The sequence below is a fragment of the Mustela putorius genome, unplaced genomic scaffold (assembly GCF_011764305.1).
Source record: "Mustela putorius furo isolate JIRA1106 unplaced genomic scaffold, ASM1176430v1.1 tig00000421_pilon_pilon_pilon, whole genome shotgun sequence".
Classification (NCBI taxonomy): Eukaryota; Metazoa; Chordata; class Mammalia; order Carnivora; family Mustelidae; genus Mustela; species Mustela putorius.
Window position 1 is genome coordinate 8,226,598 of NW_025421375.1, and position 16,294 is coordinate 8,242,891.

General features: G+C 39.5%; 1 protein-coding gene across 3 annotated transcripts in view; it reads left to right on the forward strand.

Moving 5' to 3' along the window:
• Positions 1-16,294, forward strand: part of FOCAD (focadhesin) — a 302,554-nt gene that overhangs the window by 208,984 nt on the left and 77,276 nt on the right. For all 3 annotated transcript variants that reach the window (XM_004761826.3, XM_045079668.1, XM_013061093.2), the window contains one exon: positions 13,992-14,084. In XM_004761826.3, coding sequence (XP_004761883.1) covers positions 13,992-14,084 — 93 coding nt within the window. The remainder of the gene's footprint in view (positions 1-13,991; positions 14,085-16,294) is intronic.

Genomic DNA, 16,294 nt, shown 5'->3' on the forward strand with positions numbered 1-16,294 from the left:
GGGCATGAGCGGGGTGAGGGGTTGCAGGGAAAAGCAGAAGCAACCTCCCCCCTAAGGGGCAAGTCTGACGCAGGGCTCGATCTTATCACCCTGGGATGACGACCCGAAGGCAGACGCTTAACCGACTGAGCCAACCAGACGCCCCTGTACGTTGCTTTTAAAGGAAACCAAAAAAGTTGACCCAGTTGAATACTAAAATATTTGGATGTATTTCTGAAAGAAAGTGGCACACTTCTTCCATTGCCCAGCCTTATTATTATGGAGTGGTATGTAGTAATTTGGTTTATTTCATCATTGTTTAACGTGTATTGTTCACTATAAGTACCAACTTATTGTTTAAAGAAATAATCTTGCCCGTTCCTTGATTTGAATCCTTTGCAAGTATGTAGGGCACTAGTGTATATATTTTGTGAATGTCGGGAATTAACAGTAAATAAAAGTGTTTAAGGAAAAAAAAAAACCTTTGGTTTTAGTGTTTATTCTGTTTTTCCTTTAGGCTACCCTACCCTTTTCAAATAAAGTTAGGTGATGCCACGAGATGATTTGTATAAAGTCTGATCATACCAGATTATAGCAACACCAGAGGGAAGAGAGAAGCTGGACAGCATGTGGGAAGTGTGTTCTTTGGTATTACTGTTAAGCACTTGATGACTTATTGTGGTGAATTTAAACTAAAATAAGTGAATAACAAAGTGTCATAGCAAAGAGATTTATTTTATATAATTTAGACATGATAGGTTATATACCACTTGTAAATGAAGATAGGAATTTTAAAATGTTTAACAATTTGATGTTAACTTAGAGCTAAGACAGTATGTTTGTACTAAATCTCATTTTGGTGTGTAATTTATAAATCTTGGCATCAGTCTTTTGGCTGGACTATATGCTGTATCTTCCCAGTTGCCACCAGTAGCATATCCAGTTTTTAGAGGGCTGTCTTTATTTGGTGCCACCCATGCTCTTTCATGTATTTAATTAGAGTTGAAATTATGCAAATATTTGGTTCAAAGCCTTTTTTGTCTAATTCAGTGTCTTTGCTTAACTAAGGAAGGACTAACGATCTGGGAGGAAGAGCGGTTTAATTTCATGAAAAAGACAACACAGTTTCTAGATCTGTTTTCCTTTACATCTTTATACTTGCTATGGACAAGGGAGAAATTTGGTACCTTTTTGTGTTTGTCAGCTGTGCACCTAGGAGATTGAAGGATACTTAATCACATACTTAAAGTGTTAAGTAATAATGGAAAGCTGATTTTAAAAGTCACCATCAGAACAGAAACAAGAAAAAGTGTTAATATGAGGAGTAGCAGAAGGCAGTCTAATAAATTTCAGCATATGGCATCAGAATTTATTAAGTGTGCCTTGGATATGAACAAAGTATTTGGGTTAAGGTACTTGTTGCTTGTGTTGTAGAATGCCTAGAAAATTTCAAAGAGATGAAAAAATGATTCTTTTAGGAGTCATTTAGAAGATATTTTGGATAGAATTTTGTCAAATCTGTGGTAGGATTTTAGTTTGGATTCATCTTGCTGTAATTCATTAAAAAAAAAGAGGCAGAGGGATGCCTGGGTGGCTCAGTTGGTTAAGCAGCTGCCTTCGGCTCAGGTCATGATCCCAGCGTCCTGGGATCCAGTCCCACATCGGGATCCTTGCTCAGCAGGGAGCCTGCTTCTCCCTCTGCCTCTGCCTGCCATTCTGTCTGCCTGTGCTTGCTCTCGCTCCCTCTCTCTCTCTGACAAATAAATAAAATCTTTTAAAAAAAGAGGCAGAGATAGTGAACGAATCATACAGTTTCTCAAACTAGGTGACACAAATAATGCGAATTTTAAGATCTGGTTAGAATAATAATTGCAATGATAATAGCTAATAACCAGCTCAGGTATTTTAAAACTTGTGCACGCGCTCTCTCTCTCTCTCTATTTATTGAATATTGAATATATATTAAATATATATTGAATATATATTTATTGAATATATATTGAAATATATATTATTTATTGAAAATTTATTGAATATTGAATACATATATTGAATATTGAAAAAAACATATCTATACTCACTTAATCTCTAACACTGTGAGGCTGGTACTGCTAATGTGTCTGAGATCACAGAGCTCGTTAAGTACAGAAGCCTGGAAACTGAACCCAGGCAGTGTGATTCAGGATAATCCTTGAATTACTCTACACCATACCAAGTTAAGCAGAGAGCATTTAAAAAATATCTTTGAATCTTCCCAAGATGCCTGTAGTATTTCTTTACTCTTCTCCTTGTTTCTAGATTTTCTTCTGTTGGGATCCTTTTGGTGCTGTTGCAGGTGATGTTTCTTCAAACTTCTTTGGGTTCTTATTGCTTCTGAGTCTTTTTATTTTAAAAATGTCTGTAATGAGAGTTTCAGTTGGTTTATTCACCCATCGATGGACTCTTGGGTTGTTTCCGGTTTTGGGCAGTTATGATGAAGCTGCCGTAAGTGATTCTCATATAGGTGTATGTGTGGACACCTGTTTTCATTTTTTTGACTAAAGGAAGATGTAGGAGTGGAATTGTTAGGTCATATGATTAGTGAATGTAACAAACTACCAAACTTTTCTTTTTCTTTTTTTTACTACCCAATTTTTCTAGTGACTGTCCCATTTTGAGTGCCTCGCGGCAATGTGAGGGAGTTCCACTTGTTCTGTCTCTTTTTTTTTTAAAGCTAGCCATTCTCATAGATGGAGAGTGGTTTCTCTTTTGTGGTTTTATGTTTCCTTAATAGCTGTTGATGTCGAGCATCTTTTTAGGTTTTTTGTTTGTTTGTTTGTTTGTTTTGCCAGTCATACTTTTTCTTTCATGAAGTATTCTGTTGTTTTGCCCGTTTTTTAACCAGATTTTTCTTTTTTAATGGGAGTTCTTCATATATTCTGATACAAATTCTTTATTAGAAATGTGTTTTTCAGTTTGTTTTTTAAACCAAATCTTAACTTGTCTTCTTATTTCCTTGGCAGTGTCTTCTGAAGACCGAATGGTTAACTTTAAAGAATTCCAATTCATCAAGGTTTTCTGTTTATAGTCCTTGCTTTTCTGTTTTCTTTTTCTCTCCTGTATTTTCTTCATTTTTTTTCAAAAATCGAGGCATAATTAATGTGCTGTGAAACCAACTCATTTAATGTGTGCAATTCTGTGGTTTTAGCATATTCACTGATTTGTGAAACCATTCGCACAATTTTAGAATGTTTTCATCTCACCAAAAAGAAATTCTGTACCTGTTAGCAGAGAGACTCCATTTCCCTCTTGCCCCAGCCTCCAGCAACCACTAATCCACTATTCTGTCTCCATAGTTCGTGTATTTTGGACGTGACATATAAATAGAATCATGCAATATGTGGTCTTTTTTGTCTGACTTTTTTCACTTAGTATAATGTTTTCAGAGTTTATAGATGCTGTAGCATGTGTCAGGACTTCATTCCTTTTTATGGCTGAATAATATGCCATTATATGAATCTACTGTGTATAGTTTATCCGTTAGTCCTTTGATGATCTCCTGTGTTTACGTATGAAAGTTTTTATACTTTACAGTTCCATTCTAGCCTAGGATCTGTATGAGTTAACTTTTCAGGAGCTATGACTTACATTTATTGAATATACCACCCTTTTTTCACCAAATCACCTCTGTAGAAAATTGTCCATATGTATGGGTCTACTACTTATTTTTTTTTTTTAAGATTTTATTTATTTATTTGAGATAGCAAGAGAGCATGAGCACACAGAGAGGGAGAGGCAGAGGGTAAAGCAGACTCCCCACCACGCAGGGAACCTGACTCACGCCTCCATCCCAGAACCCTGGGGTCATGACTTGAGCCAAAGGCAGACGGTTAATCGACTGAGCCACCCAGGCGCCCCTGCATGGGTCTACTTCTGCACTCAGTTTTATTCCCTTGATCTTTGTGTGTATACTTTAACTAAAACCACCAGCTTAATTACTGTTGCTTTATAGAAAGTCTTGAAATCAAGTAATACGAGTCCTCCAATTTTGTTGTTTTAAAATTTGGATATCTTAGGCTTTTGGCTTTTCCATGTAAATTTTAAATCAGCTTTGAGAAACCACAGAAAAGCCTGCTGTAATTTTGGTTAGAAATGTATTGAATCTGTAGATCAATCTGGGAGAGAATTGACGTCTCACTTAGTCTTTAAACTCGTGAACAAGATATTTGTATCTTTCCATTATTTTAGGTCAGTGTTTTGTTTTATTACAAATCTTATGCACATTTTGTTAAATTTAATGAGTATTGCATGTCCCTAAGTATTTTGATGCTACTGCATCTAATTAACTGTTTTTTCCTTTGTGTTAATTTGCATCTGCCCATTGCTAGTATATAAACAGATACTTTTCTGACTTTACTAAACTCACTTACATGTTCTTGTTGCTTTTTGTAGCTTCTTTTTGTTTTTCATTGTGATGTGTGTGAATAGAGAATATCTTTTAATTTTTTTTCTTTCTGATGTTTGTGCCTTTCGTTTTTTTTCTTGCCTGATTACACTGAATAGGGCCTTCTAGTACAGTGTTGAACTGGAGTGGTAAGAGCAGACATTTCTTATCTTATACACAGTCTTGCGGGAAAACATTCAGTGTCTTAACATTAAATATGATGTTATGTTTAGCTTATTTTAGTATAAAGATTTTATAGATATCCTTTATCAGGTTTGCAAAGTTTCCTGTTATTCCTAAGTTGCTGAGGGCTTTTTATCACAATTTTGTCAAATGTTTTGTTCTGTATCTATTCAGAAGATTGTATGCTTTTTAAACTTGTTGATATGATGAATTATTTTGATTTGTCTGAGTGAACCAGATTTTCATTCTAGGAATAACTCCTTGTAATCCTAATGTATTATCCTATTTATATATTGCTGAACTTTGTTTCGCTGGTAATATTTTGTTAAGGATTTTGGCATCTGTGTTCATGAGGGATATTTTTCTATAGTTTCCTTTTATTGTCTTTGCCTGAAACATAGCTGTGTAATGCTATCCGAATAATTTTTCCTTAAATGTTTGGTGGAATTTTCCCGTGAAACCATTTGGGGTTGGAGTTTTCTTCAGGAATGTTTATAACTATGAATTCAATGTATTTAATATAGGAGTCTGTTCACACCGATCTATCCATCTTCCTACTAATCCTGACAGGGGTGTGTGGGTGGCAGCAGACACGACAGTTAGTGTCTGTCTCCTGTAAAGTGTAAAGTTCATAAAATCAGGGAGCTGGTTTTGGTCACATGTAGCTCTAATGCCTGGTATTCCTGGGACACAGCACATACTTCGTAGACCTTTGTCAAGTTAATGGTTTGAATCCTTTTGAAACATGGATGTGCCTCAGACTTTGTATGTGCATTTAGTGTGATGGTTTCCTTTTTCCAGAAATGTTGTTAATAAACTGATGCTGAATCTAATCATCATTGAGGTCTTACTAAGAGGTGACATTATTATAATTTGAACGGCTTTTATGTACTGTTTCATGTCATTATTCACTTATGTGAATAGATGTAGCCTTTCCCCCTTTTCTCCCTGCCCAAGGTTACATATACTTCCAGGATATGCTGTGGCCTTCTTAATGCCTACCAGTAGGTGGGTGAGTGTGTGAATCGGGAAGAGATCTTTGTTTTGAATGTCCTGAAAGCTCTGCTCTTCGTATTCTGACCTATTTGCTTTACATAATTGTCAGTATTTCTCAAGACCTGTGTTCATTAAATCAAGTAATTTTCATTATGGAGAACTAGCTATTTCATCTGTGATGGATTCTTTTGGAGATTATTATATTCCCTTCTTTCTGAAAACTTTTTTTTTTTTTTACAATTTTTTTTTTGTAAAATGACTTTTCTTTAAGTGAAACTCTCCCATGGGACTTTCAGAAGACTTGAAAATCTAAGTGTCCTTGGACTTTGACCTGAAATGCCAGGAGAAGTTCTGTATTATCATTGCCCTGCTTAGATTTTTCTAAACCTGAAGTGCCCCCTCCCTCTCTCTGTTTCTTTGAACAGGGACAAGCAGGGGTCATTTCAGACCTACTAGGGGTTCTCCAACCTCAGGTGACCGTCCTCTTCTGCTCCGATTTATGACTCCACTTTTCCATCCTGAGACTGATTCCTCTTGATAAGGAAGCTGAAGGTGAATGACAGGTTCCTTCCCTGAAATTTGCTGCCTGTCTTGTCATCCTTTGGCATTTCTAACTCTGACGTGACACTCTCACCTAAATTGGATGATTGTGATCTGTCCCTGGATGGGAATGGCAGTCTTGCTTCATTATTCCCTCCATCCTTGGGCGCATGCAAATTTTCCTGATCCTGCTGCTGTCACCCAATATTTCTGCCTCTGCATTAGGTAATGAGCTCTTTTTTCATTCTTGTTTCACCACAACCTTATCTGGACTTACTGGCAGAACTATTCTGTGAAATCTGTCTCTTCCTTCCTTCCTTCTTTCCTTCCTTCCTTTTGTGTTGATTATCATTTGATTCTTTTTGTCCTATAAATTAATTTTGCCTTTCTTTTGCCTTCTGTGGATTTTTTCCCTAGATAGGTGGGCTATAACCCATAATTTGAAATACAAAGAATACATTTGCCTTTTTCTTTCAGTTCCTTCTTTATTTAAAAACCTATTTTTTAGGAAGAACGTGGAGTAGCATTAGCATTCATGCAATATGAAACAATTAGATGGAAATTCTGAATAATAATTGGGAGAAGTGGTATCTATGCTTATTACACATTCCCCTTAGAAAACACTGTGAAAAGTATGGTTTGCTGTATTTTAGAGACTCCATAATTACCATGTGATGTGAGTTGTTATGGTAACTGGGTTTCCCCCCTCCTATTAAATAACAGAGTAAGTAAATGGTTGCTTGAGATGTGATTGAATTGTCAGCTTTCAAGCTAATGTTATCCTGATGGGCGTGGGGGGGCAGAGATAGACTGAGGAAGAGAGAGAGAAGATGAGGGAGAGAGAGGCAGGGAGAGAAATTTTAAAATGTCCAGAAAGCACCACAAAGAGATGAGTATCATTTTACTTTAAAAAAAGCCCTCCCTTCTTGTCCTTCAGTCACTATTTGTCAGGAGACAGAATAACAAAATTATTTTTGTGCCAACAAGATTACTATTGACAGAAAATTGAAGGCTATTATATCTCATATATAAACAGTGGGACATTGAGTGGCTTTGGGGGTCTCGAACACTAATGACAAACGGTTTTTCTTCTGGGAATGTGGGAGGAGTGTGTATATGTCACAGACTGCATGTAGAGTGACTCAGTGTTTGTGAGTCTGTGTAGCAACTGACATTAAATATTTCAATTCTTTTGATAATAAATACATCTGGGGAGCATGCATATGTCTCCTTTTTGAATTTGGGGTTTTAAAGTCAACAGCAAACACTTGGTTTACCTGTAAGTTTGCACAGGCTACTCTGTCTTTTTTCATTCTGCCTCAACCTTCTAACAACCTCACCAAAGGTTATTTTACTCAAATTACAGTGTTTAATGAAAGTCTGTTAAAATGGATGTTTTCTTATAAATGGAAATTGTATTTGTTAAAATTTCATCAGAGACAAAAGACACTACCAGATTTCTGGGCAGTATATTCTGAACAGTAAGTTTATAGGTGACCGTAAAACACGTATCATTGAGGAAACAAAATCTACTTTTTGATTTTTTTCTTTCAACATTTCCCTTCATTTGTGAATTGTGTTTCCAAGCAAGATATTTTCTGTTGTGCTATTATTTCAGATGTCCTTGATTAAATCCTGTATGATTCAAATGAAGTTTAGTGAGGAAACTTCAAAATACAAGACATATTATATCCACTTGAAAATTCTGCCTTGTCACTCACTGTGGTTTTAGCTGGAATTAAACATTTCCTGGCCGGAATATCTTGGACATGCTTTTGTAAAATTTCAGATAACTGTGTCCTCAACAACTTTTGTTTGAGTTGAGCTGTGTCTACTTAAAAAAGTTTTCTAACACTGTTTCCTGCATGATTGAAAGTTGAACATCATAGTTTTCCAATTGCTTGTTTATGCTCATATAGTTTTTTTTATTAATTTTTTATTTTTTATAAACATATATTTTTAATCCCCAGGGGTACAGGTCTGTGAATCACCAGGTTTACACACTTCACAGCACTCACCCAAGCACATACCCTCCCCAATGTCCATAATCCCACCCCCTTCTCCCAAACCCCCTCCCCCCAGCAACCCTCAGTTTGTTTTGTGAGATTAAGAGTCACTTATGGTTTGTCTCCCTCCCAATCCCATCTTGTTTCATTTATTCTGCTCATATAGTTTTCACATGATATTTTGTCTTAAAGCAAATACTATACATTTGATTTGATTGAACTCAGAAGGTACTTAATTGAATACTTATGTGCAGAATATGGGTCCATGGGAGGAGTTCTGAGAGGAGTAGGACATATTCTCTACCTCTAGGATTATATGACATGAAGGTACGTACACAAAGAATCTAAGATGGAATTGGTTGAATGTTACAGGAGAGGTTTGAAGCCTCCTGGAAGGATAGAGATGGAAGAAATTATTTCAGTAAGTAGAGATGAGAGGGCGACAGAGCCTTCCAGGCAATGGAAGGAGTGAATGCAAAGGTCCTGTAGAGTATAGGACTGACTTGGGCATTGGTTTACAACCCGACTCAGCCAGAACGCAGGTTAAATGAAAGAAAGGACCAGGAAATCATCTGGGGAAATTGGTTGGGCATCTTGGCCAGCAGAGTTCTTACATGAGAACAAATTATTTCTTAAAGTAAATGGTGTGCTTTTGATTCTAAAAGGCTTTGAACATAGTACAAAAGAGTTTGGACTTTATTCTTTAATGAACCATCAAAGGTTTTTGAAAAGGAGTTCTGAGTTAATGGAAGAGGAGCAGCACCATTTAGGATGTGTTAGAAGGAAAGATTTTAGGCTGTTAGGAGGTGAGTTAGGGGCCTTAGTACTCTAGGCAGGAATTAGGACTAAGCCAGTGAGGAAGAAGGTATGGAAAATAAAAGAAACATTTCAGAGGTGGAGTTGGCTGTTGAGTTGGTGGCAAGAAAGAAGTCCGGGATAAATCAGAAGCTTTAAACCTGGATGGCTGGGATATTGACATGTGGTATTGATAGAAACACAAAGGATAAGGGGAAGGGTGGATTTTCAGTGCTGATGGCAAGTGTACAGGGTATAAGAGACAATGGGAAGTGAGGGTTTGAGAAACATTACAATCTGAAAGTAGTGACTTTCAAACTCTGTATTTTTAGTTTTAGTTGTATTGAGGTATAATACACAGGCACTCGATTTCTCCTCTCTTAGTACATAGTTCTATGAGTTTTTACAAGTGCATACATTCATGTAACCCAAACCCCAGTCAAGATAAGAACAGTTCTGTCGCCCTAAAAATTCCCCCATGCTCCTTTATAGTCAGTCCCTTTCCTCTCTCTTTTGAAACCACTGATCTAGTTTATGTCCTTCTTATTGAAACCACAAGAGTCCTGGGGACCACCACAAATACAGTTGGAAGATTAAGAGGCTGACTACCAAGCCCCCAGCCCTCGTCCTCACTTCATCTAGATAAGTTTTGCCTGTTTTCTGTTTTATATGTTGGCGTTCTACTTAACATTTGGGTGGATAGGAAAATTGCATAGCTTAACACTTAAAACCTTGTCCTATTCTGTGGTGTTGCTGTCACAATGCTAAGCTACAGTTCTCTCTTACCTGGATCGTTGCAGTAGCCTGTGAGTAGGTGTCCCTTCTCTGACCTTTGCCTCCTACAGTCTATTTGCAATATAGCAGTCATCATGATCTTTTTGTTCTATAGGTTAGATCATGTCTTTCTTCTCAAAATCTTGTAATGGCTCCCCCTTTAATAAGAATAAAGATAAGTCCTGAGAGGCTCCCAGATGGTCCAGTCAGTTAAGCATCTGACTCTTGATTTCAGCCCCAGTCATGATCTCAGGGTTGTGAGATTGAGCCCTGTGTTGGGCTCTGCCCTGGGCGTGGAGCGTTCTTAGGATTCTCTCTCCTACTTCTACCTCTTGCTTTCTGTACCTGCACACATGCTCTCTCGCTCGCTCTCAAAAAAAGGTAAGTCTTGAAAAGTGACCTAGAAGTGACTTCCCTGTGTCCTCTGAGTGCCCTGTAAATTTACCAAACTCTCGTGTTCACTCTGTCTTGCTCGTTGGTTGTTGGTTATAGTTAGTTACACGGGCCTTTGTGTTCCTCAGACAGGTTAGCCATGTGCTTGCTTTAGGACCTGCTCCCTACCTTGTGTGTGTGTGTGTTTAAACTGAGGCAAAATTCACATAACATAAAATTAACTCTTTTAAAGCTTAAATCATACAATTCAGTGGTATTTAGTATATTCACAGTGTGCAAACCATCACCTTTAGCTAGTTGCAGAACATTTTCATCACTCTTCAGTGACGCCATGTGTGTGTTAAATAATCACCTTCCATTTCCCTCTCCCTTCTCCCCCTCCCCCGGCAACAACATCCATGGATTTACCTATTTGGGATATTTCATATAAATAGAATCATCTAATAGGAACCTTTTTGTCTGGCTTCTTTCTGTTTCACATAAATGTTTTCACAGTTCATCTACATCTAGGGCGCATCTGCCCATCATTCCTTTTTATGGTTGAATAATATTCCGTTGTCGATATATTGTTCGTCCGTGCATTGCTCATGTGGGTTATTTCCATTTTTGGCTATTGTGAAAATGCTGCTTTGAGCATTCATTTATGGGGTTTGTTTGCATATATGGTCTCGATTCTTTTGGGTGTGTGTGTAGAATTGCTGGGTCATAGGGTGATTCTGTATTTGACTTTTTTTTTTTTTAAAGATTTTTAAAAATTTATTTGACAGAGAGAGAGAGACCACAAGTAGGCAGAGAGGCAGGCAGAGAGAGAGGAAGGGAAGCAGGCTCCCCGCTGAGCAGAGAGCCAGACGTGGGGCTCGATCCCAGGACCCCAAGATCACGACCTGAGCTGAAAGCAGAGGCTTTAACCCACTGAGCCACCCAGGTGCCCCTGTATTTGACTTTTTGAGGAATGACCAAACCATGTTCTATAGTAGCTGAACTGTTTTCCATTCCCACAAGCCCTTCTCTGGGTTTCTATAACTTCATCACATTCCAGTCTTTACTCAGGCCTCACCTTCTCAACAAAGTCTGCTCTGAGCTGCCCTGTTGAGTCCCGTAAAGTGTTCTGTCGCTGTCCTCCCCTCCTTGTCCTCCCCCCATACCCTCCTCGTGTATATTTCTCTAATATGGTCTGTTCTTTTAGACACATGTGTAATGTTTCATTATACTTACTCCCTCTTACACCTAGAAACACTTCCTTTTCTCCAGATCACAGAACCTGCTCATGGCAGCAGTCCGTCAGACGCCCGTCATTGCAAGGGCATGTGCAGATGAAGCCAAACTACATTCCACATCCCTGACAACGTGCCGCACAGTAGTGGAGAACCCTCATCTGCTGAGTAACAGGGTTACAAGTTCATGATTTGCAATTATTTAGTTGATTGGATTCCCTTCAAAGGCTTCTCAGAGTATAGCAAATTATACATAATTTCCATGCTTTAAAAATGCTAATTGTATTCTTCAGCCTAGCAACATTAACCTATATGGGTGGCTATATATTGAACTAGAATAATGTCCTAGAATGTGTTTTTGTTAAAAATGGTCAAGGACGTCTCTTTTGCTGTGTAACACAATGGGAGTGAAAGGGGATGACTGACTTCGCGCTGTCTCCCTGGGTTTCTCTTCAGTAAAGGGAAGAGCAGGAGAGTGCATCTTTAAGGCGATTTATTTGCGGCTGACTCCATAGAACCCTGAGACTAGGTATAATCTCATAAACCAAGAGGCGATCAGGCTGGTGCATAGGCTGGAGAGTTGAACCGGGTCCGCGCACCCACCTTCAGATGTGGTTGGAGCCGCAGCTGGAGGATTAGCTTTAACCTTCAGTTTTTAACCTCCTTTCCGATGGGTTCCGGGCACAAGTGCGTTTGTTCTTAGAAGCTCGACGTTTGATTTGTTCATTTTCCTTTACACTTTTTCCATAATACTTTCTTTTTTTAAGCTCAGGTTGAAATCATCATTGCCACTGTTGTCCTTCCAGAAGCATCCAGTGCTCTTTTTACCAATTCGCTGAGACCCTGGATCGTCTCAGTAGTGCAGTGATGTCCGTGGGTTATATGGCAGGAGAATACTGAAATGCTTTGAGGTTGTGAAGTAAGAGAGGAAAGTTTGGTTGTTGTGCTTAAGTGTTCTTTCTGTTAAATCCAGGTCTCACAATAGGATTTTTTTTTTTTAAGGGGGGATGCAGAGGAAGGGGGACGGCACGGAGGAACACGCCCAGCATGGAGCCTGACCTGGGACCCCATCTCATGACCCTGAGATTGTGGCCTGAGCCAAAGTCAAGAGTCAGATGCTTAACTGACTGAGCCACCCAGGTGCCCCCAAAATAAAACTTGAGAGTTAATGTATTTTATGAAACATAAATAGAATTGATAGGAAGATGACCCCCATTTTGGAAAGAGAGAGCAGGGCCAAGGACCAATGAATGCCTCTCCAGCTGGAAAGGGGGCCTCTGTTGGCAACTGTTTCCTGGATAATGAGAGAGGAAGCAGGAATTGGTGGGCCTGTTTCTTTAAGGATTTTTGTTGACCTGTTGACAGTCTCCCTCTACCCTACTCCATACAGTGAGTACTTAATCAGAAAAAGAAGAAACCTGTCCTTCGAGTTTTTTTAAAGTTCATTTCATGGTGCAGGTATCTTTTTCAGACTCAGTATCAATTTTTTTTCTTTTTTTAAGAAAAGCAGTGCTAAGATGAGAAGTGATAGGTAGCAGACAGAACAATTTTCTTTGTTCTTTTCATTCCCATAGGTTCCTCCTAATTTTGACGGATATTCTGTTTGTGCTCCTTTCTGACTCGCCTATTAGAAAGCTCTCTGCAGGCACACACTGATAATCCTCATAACCTTTCACAGTACCTTATGTATAGCAGTCCTGCATGAGGACCAGGGTTCCAGAAAATTCCAGAGGCTCTAGGAAGCAGCTGTATTCAGAGCGGCTGTTCTCTTCCCTCTCACACAGCCCTTGAGAAAATTAATTCCCACAATGCAGTCAGATCTCCTTACACACTCTAGTTATCATAATTCTGGGGTCATTATATAGAAATTTGTCTTTCTGGCTGTTTGTTATTGTTTTCGTGTGCGAAAGACCCGACTACAGTTTTGGTTGTTTGGGTTTAGATGAGATGGGTTACAGGAAATGTGAAATGTGATGTGCTGTGACTGTTTTTCTTGAGTGATCTTTCTTTAACAGAGCAGACCTTGAGAAGATTTGTTGCAAGATAGCCTCCTACTAATAGGTAGAAACAGAAATGACTATGAAAACCAGATGTTTTGTCTGGGCCTCTCTTCAGAAACAGGGCTTCGGCATTGGCATATATCATTTTTCTCGTTTACCCACACTGATTAAAGGGCTTTATCTAGTGGTGTACATGATTGCTCGGTGAAGGACTCATTTGCATCTCTGGACCTCATGGTTTCTACACAACGTGATAGTTCTGTTGGCAATTGAAGTTTATTACTTCAGAAACTGTCATTGTGGAAATCCAAGATGCGAGCGATACTTATTTAAAATGACCAGGGGCATTTGCTAGACAATACCTAGTTTCCGGACATTGGCAAGAGGCTGCACAGAGTTGCCCCCTCATTTTTCAGGGACACATTTGTCTTACACATACATCGTAACTTGTGATTACTGTAGAATTCTATTGGCTTTAATTTAGAAAATTCCAGGCTTATTTTGTCTTGACGCGACTCTAAAACCTTCGCCTTTGAAAATAGCTGAAAGATCTTATTTGTGGTTCAGATCCTAGACTGACTTGGTTTGTTTTAGAATCTGAATCATTTAAAATGAAGGGAAGGAAGGAGTTTTATTCTGTTTTAATACCAGTAGTCTGACTTAACGTTGTGGTATGTTTTCCCCGCAGGTTCAGATCCAGCTTTCCGAGTGGCACCGGGCGATTTTTCTGCCCCAGGCCTGGCTTGCCTTTATGAGTCGAGCTTATCATGCCATTTTACAGGTAACGAAACCATAGGATTGGTGCTGTAGGGAAGTGTCCCCTTCGGATCTCAAATTTTACTGTGCATATGGATTTAATATAAAAGTGCTTGGGGCGCCTGGGTGGCTCAGTGGGTTAAAGCCTCTGCCTTCGGCTCAGGTCATGGTCCCAGGGTCCGGGGATTGAGCCCCTCGTTGGGCTCTCTGCTCAGTGGGGAGCCTGCTTCCTCCTCTCTCTCTGCCTGCCTTTCTGCCTACCTGTGGTCTCTGTCTGTCAAATAAATAAATAAAATATTAAAAAAAAAAAAAGCCCTTAGGAAAATAGCACTGTCAAAAATGCAGAGCTTGGGACGCCTGGGTGGCCTAGTTGGTTAAGCATCTGCCTTCTGCTCAGGTCATGATACCAGGGTCCTGGGATCGAGTCCCACATGCGTCTCCCTCTGCCTGCTGCTCCCCCTGCTTGTGCACTCTCTCCCCTCTCTCTCTGACAAATAACTAAATAAAATATTTTTAAAGATGCAGTGCTTACTTTGCTCACAAAAGAATGTGATTTACACACATAACTGCACTTACATTTTCAACCTTGATGTTCTCCATCTCTGGCCAGCCCCGAGCCCCATCTGAGGTGCTCCTCTTCTACACCCTGCTGCTTTCTGAGACCTCCTAAATGTCCCAGGTGTCCTCTGTTGCCGTCCCACAGCGCCTTGACGTACACACATCCCAGACTGAGCTTCCTGTCTGCCTGTGTACCTCCCGGGCTGTCCTTGTTTACAGCTCCAGCCTTATTATCTCTTATAAAGTTTTTTATTATTTTTTTTATATTTTATTTATTTATTTGACAGAGAGAGACCAAAAGCAGGCAGAGAGGCAGGAAGAAAGAGAGAGAGAGGGAAGCAGGCTCCCTGCCAAGCAGAGAGCCCGATGTGGGACTCAATCCCAGGACCCTGAGATCATGACCTGAGCCGAAGGCAGAGGCTTAACCCACTGAGCCACCCAGGCGCCCATTATCTCTTAACCCTCTCAGGAACTGTATGTTTCAGTCTTGGCTAAACCTCTTTGTTGTCCAAACTCAGCATGTCTTCCCTAACCTCTTGACTTTTACACACCTTTCCTTCTGCTCTAGATACTGCCGTTTGTATCACCCACCTAATTCCTGCTGGTTTTTAAATTTTTGTTTTGTTTTGTTTTTATTTTTTTTTTTAAGATTTTATTTATTTATTTGACAGAGAGAGATTACAAGCAGGCAGAGAGGAAGGTAGAGAGAGAGAGAGAGGAGGAAGCAGGCTCCCTGCTGAGAAGAGAGCCCGATGCGGGACTCGATCCCAGGACCCTGAGATCATGACCTGAGCCGAAGGCAGCAGCTTAACCCACTGAGCCACCCAGGCGCCCTTTGTTTTGTTTTTAAATTTTATCTGTGAAGGCACTTACCTGTGGGGCCCACCCCCCGAAACTGAATCATATGCCCCTCTGTTGTGCTTTCTTAGAATACCTCCTTCCCCATTCCCTTTTTTTAATGGTGTATTCATCTATCTATCTATTTATTTATTTACTTAGTAATCTTTACACCCAACGTGGGCCTGGAATCCCCAACCCCGAGATCAGGAGTCATGCCCTCTGCTGACCGAGCCTGTTGAGCATCCCCCATGCTTCCCTTTTTGAAGTCCTTATCACCTTAGATATTTCTCTGGGGCCCTTTGGCTGTCTCTGCTCCTTAAAGCCAAGAGCTGTGTTTTCTTCCCTGTTGTCCCTCTAGAACGTGGCATAGTGTCTAAAACATAGTAGGTACTCCCTAAATAAATGAATTATACTCCATTTGACTTGATTTAGACCAATAATACTAAAAGTTGTGGTTTGTGGATTTTGATATTAGAAAATTTGTGATCGGTATGGAAATTTACAAACAGTTAACAATATGAGGAAATGACTAACCAACCTTTGTTTGAAGCATAAAATTCATTTTTAAGGATGATAGAAAAAAAATCTGATGGTACTTAAGTAATTTATGACCCAGAATAGGATTTTCATGGAGTCTCAGGAAGTGTGGTATTAGGGTTAAAGGTAATAGCTGTCCTAAAAGATCGGGGGGCGGTGCGTTTGGGAGAAATGACTGGGCATCTTAGCATTGGTGTTCTCGTCCTGAAACGTTGCTGCAGTGTATTTTATTGAGTCTAGGGTTTTTAAGCCATGTGACATCTTCAGAGTTTCTGACTCATTAGAACTGAGTCGGGGACC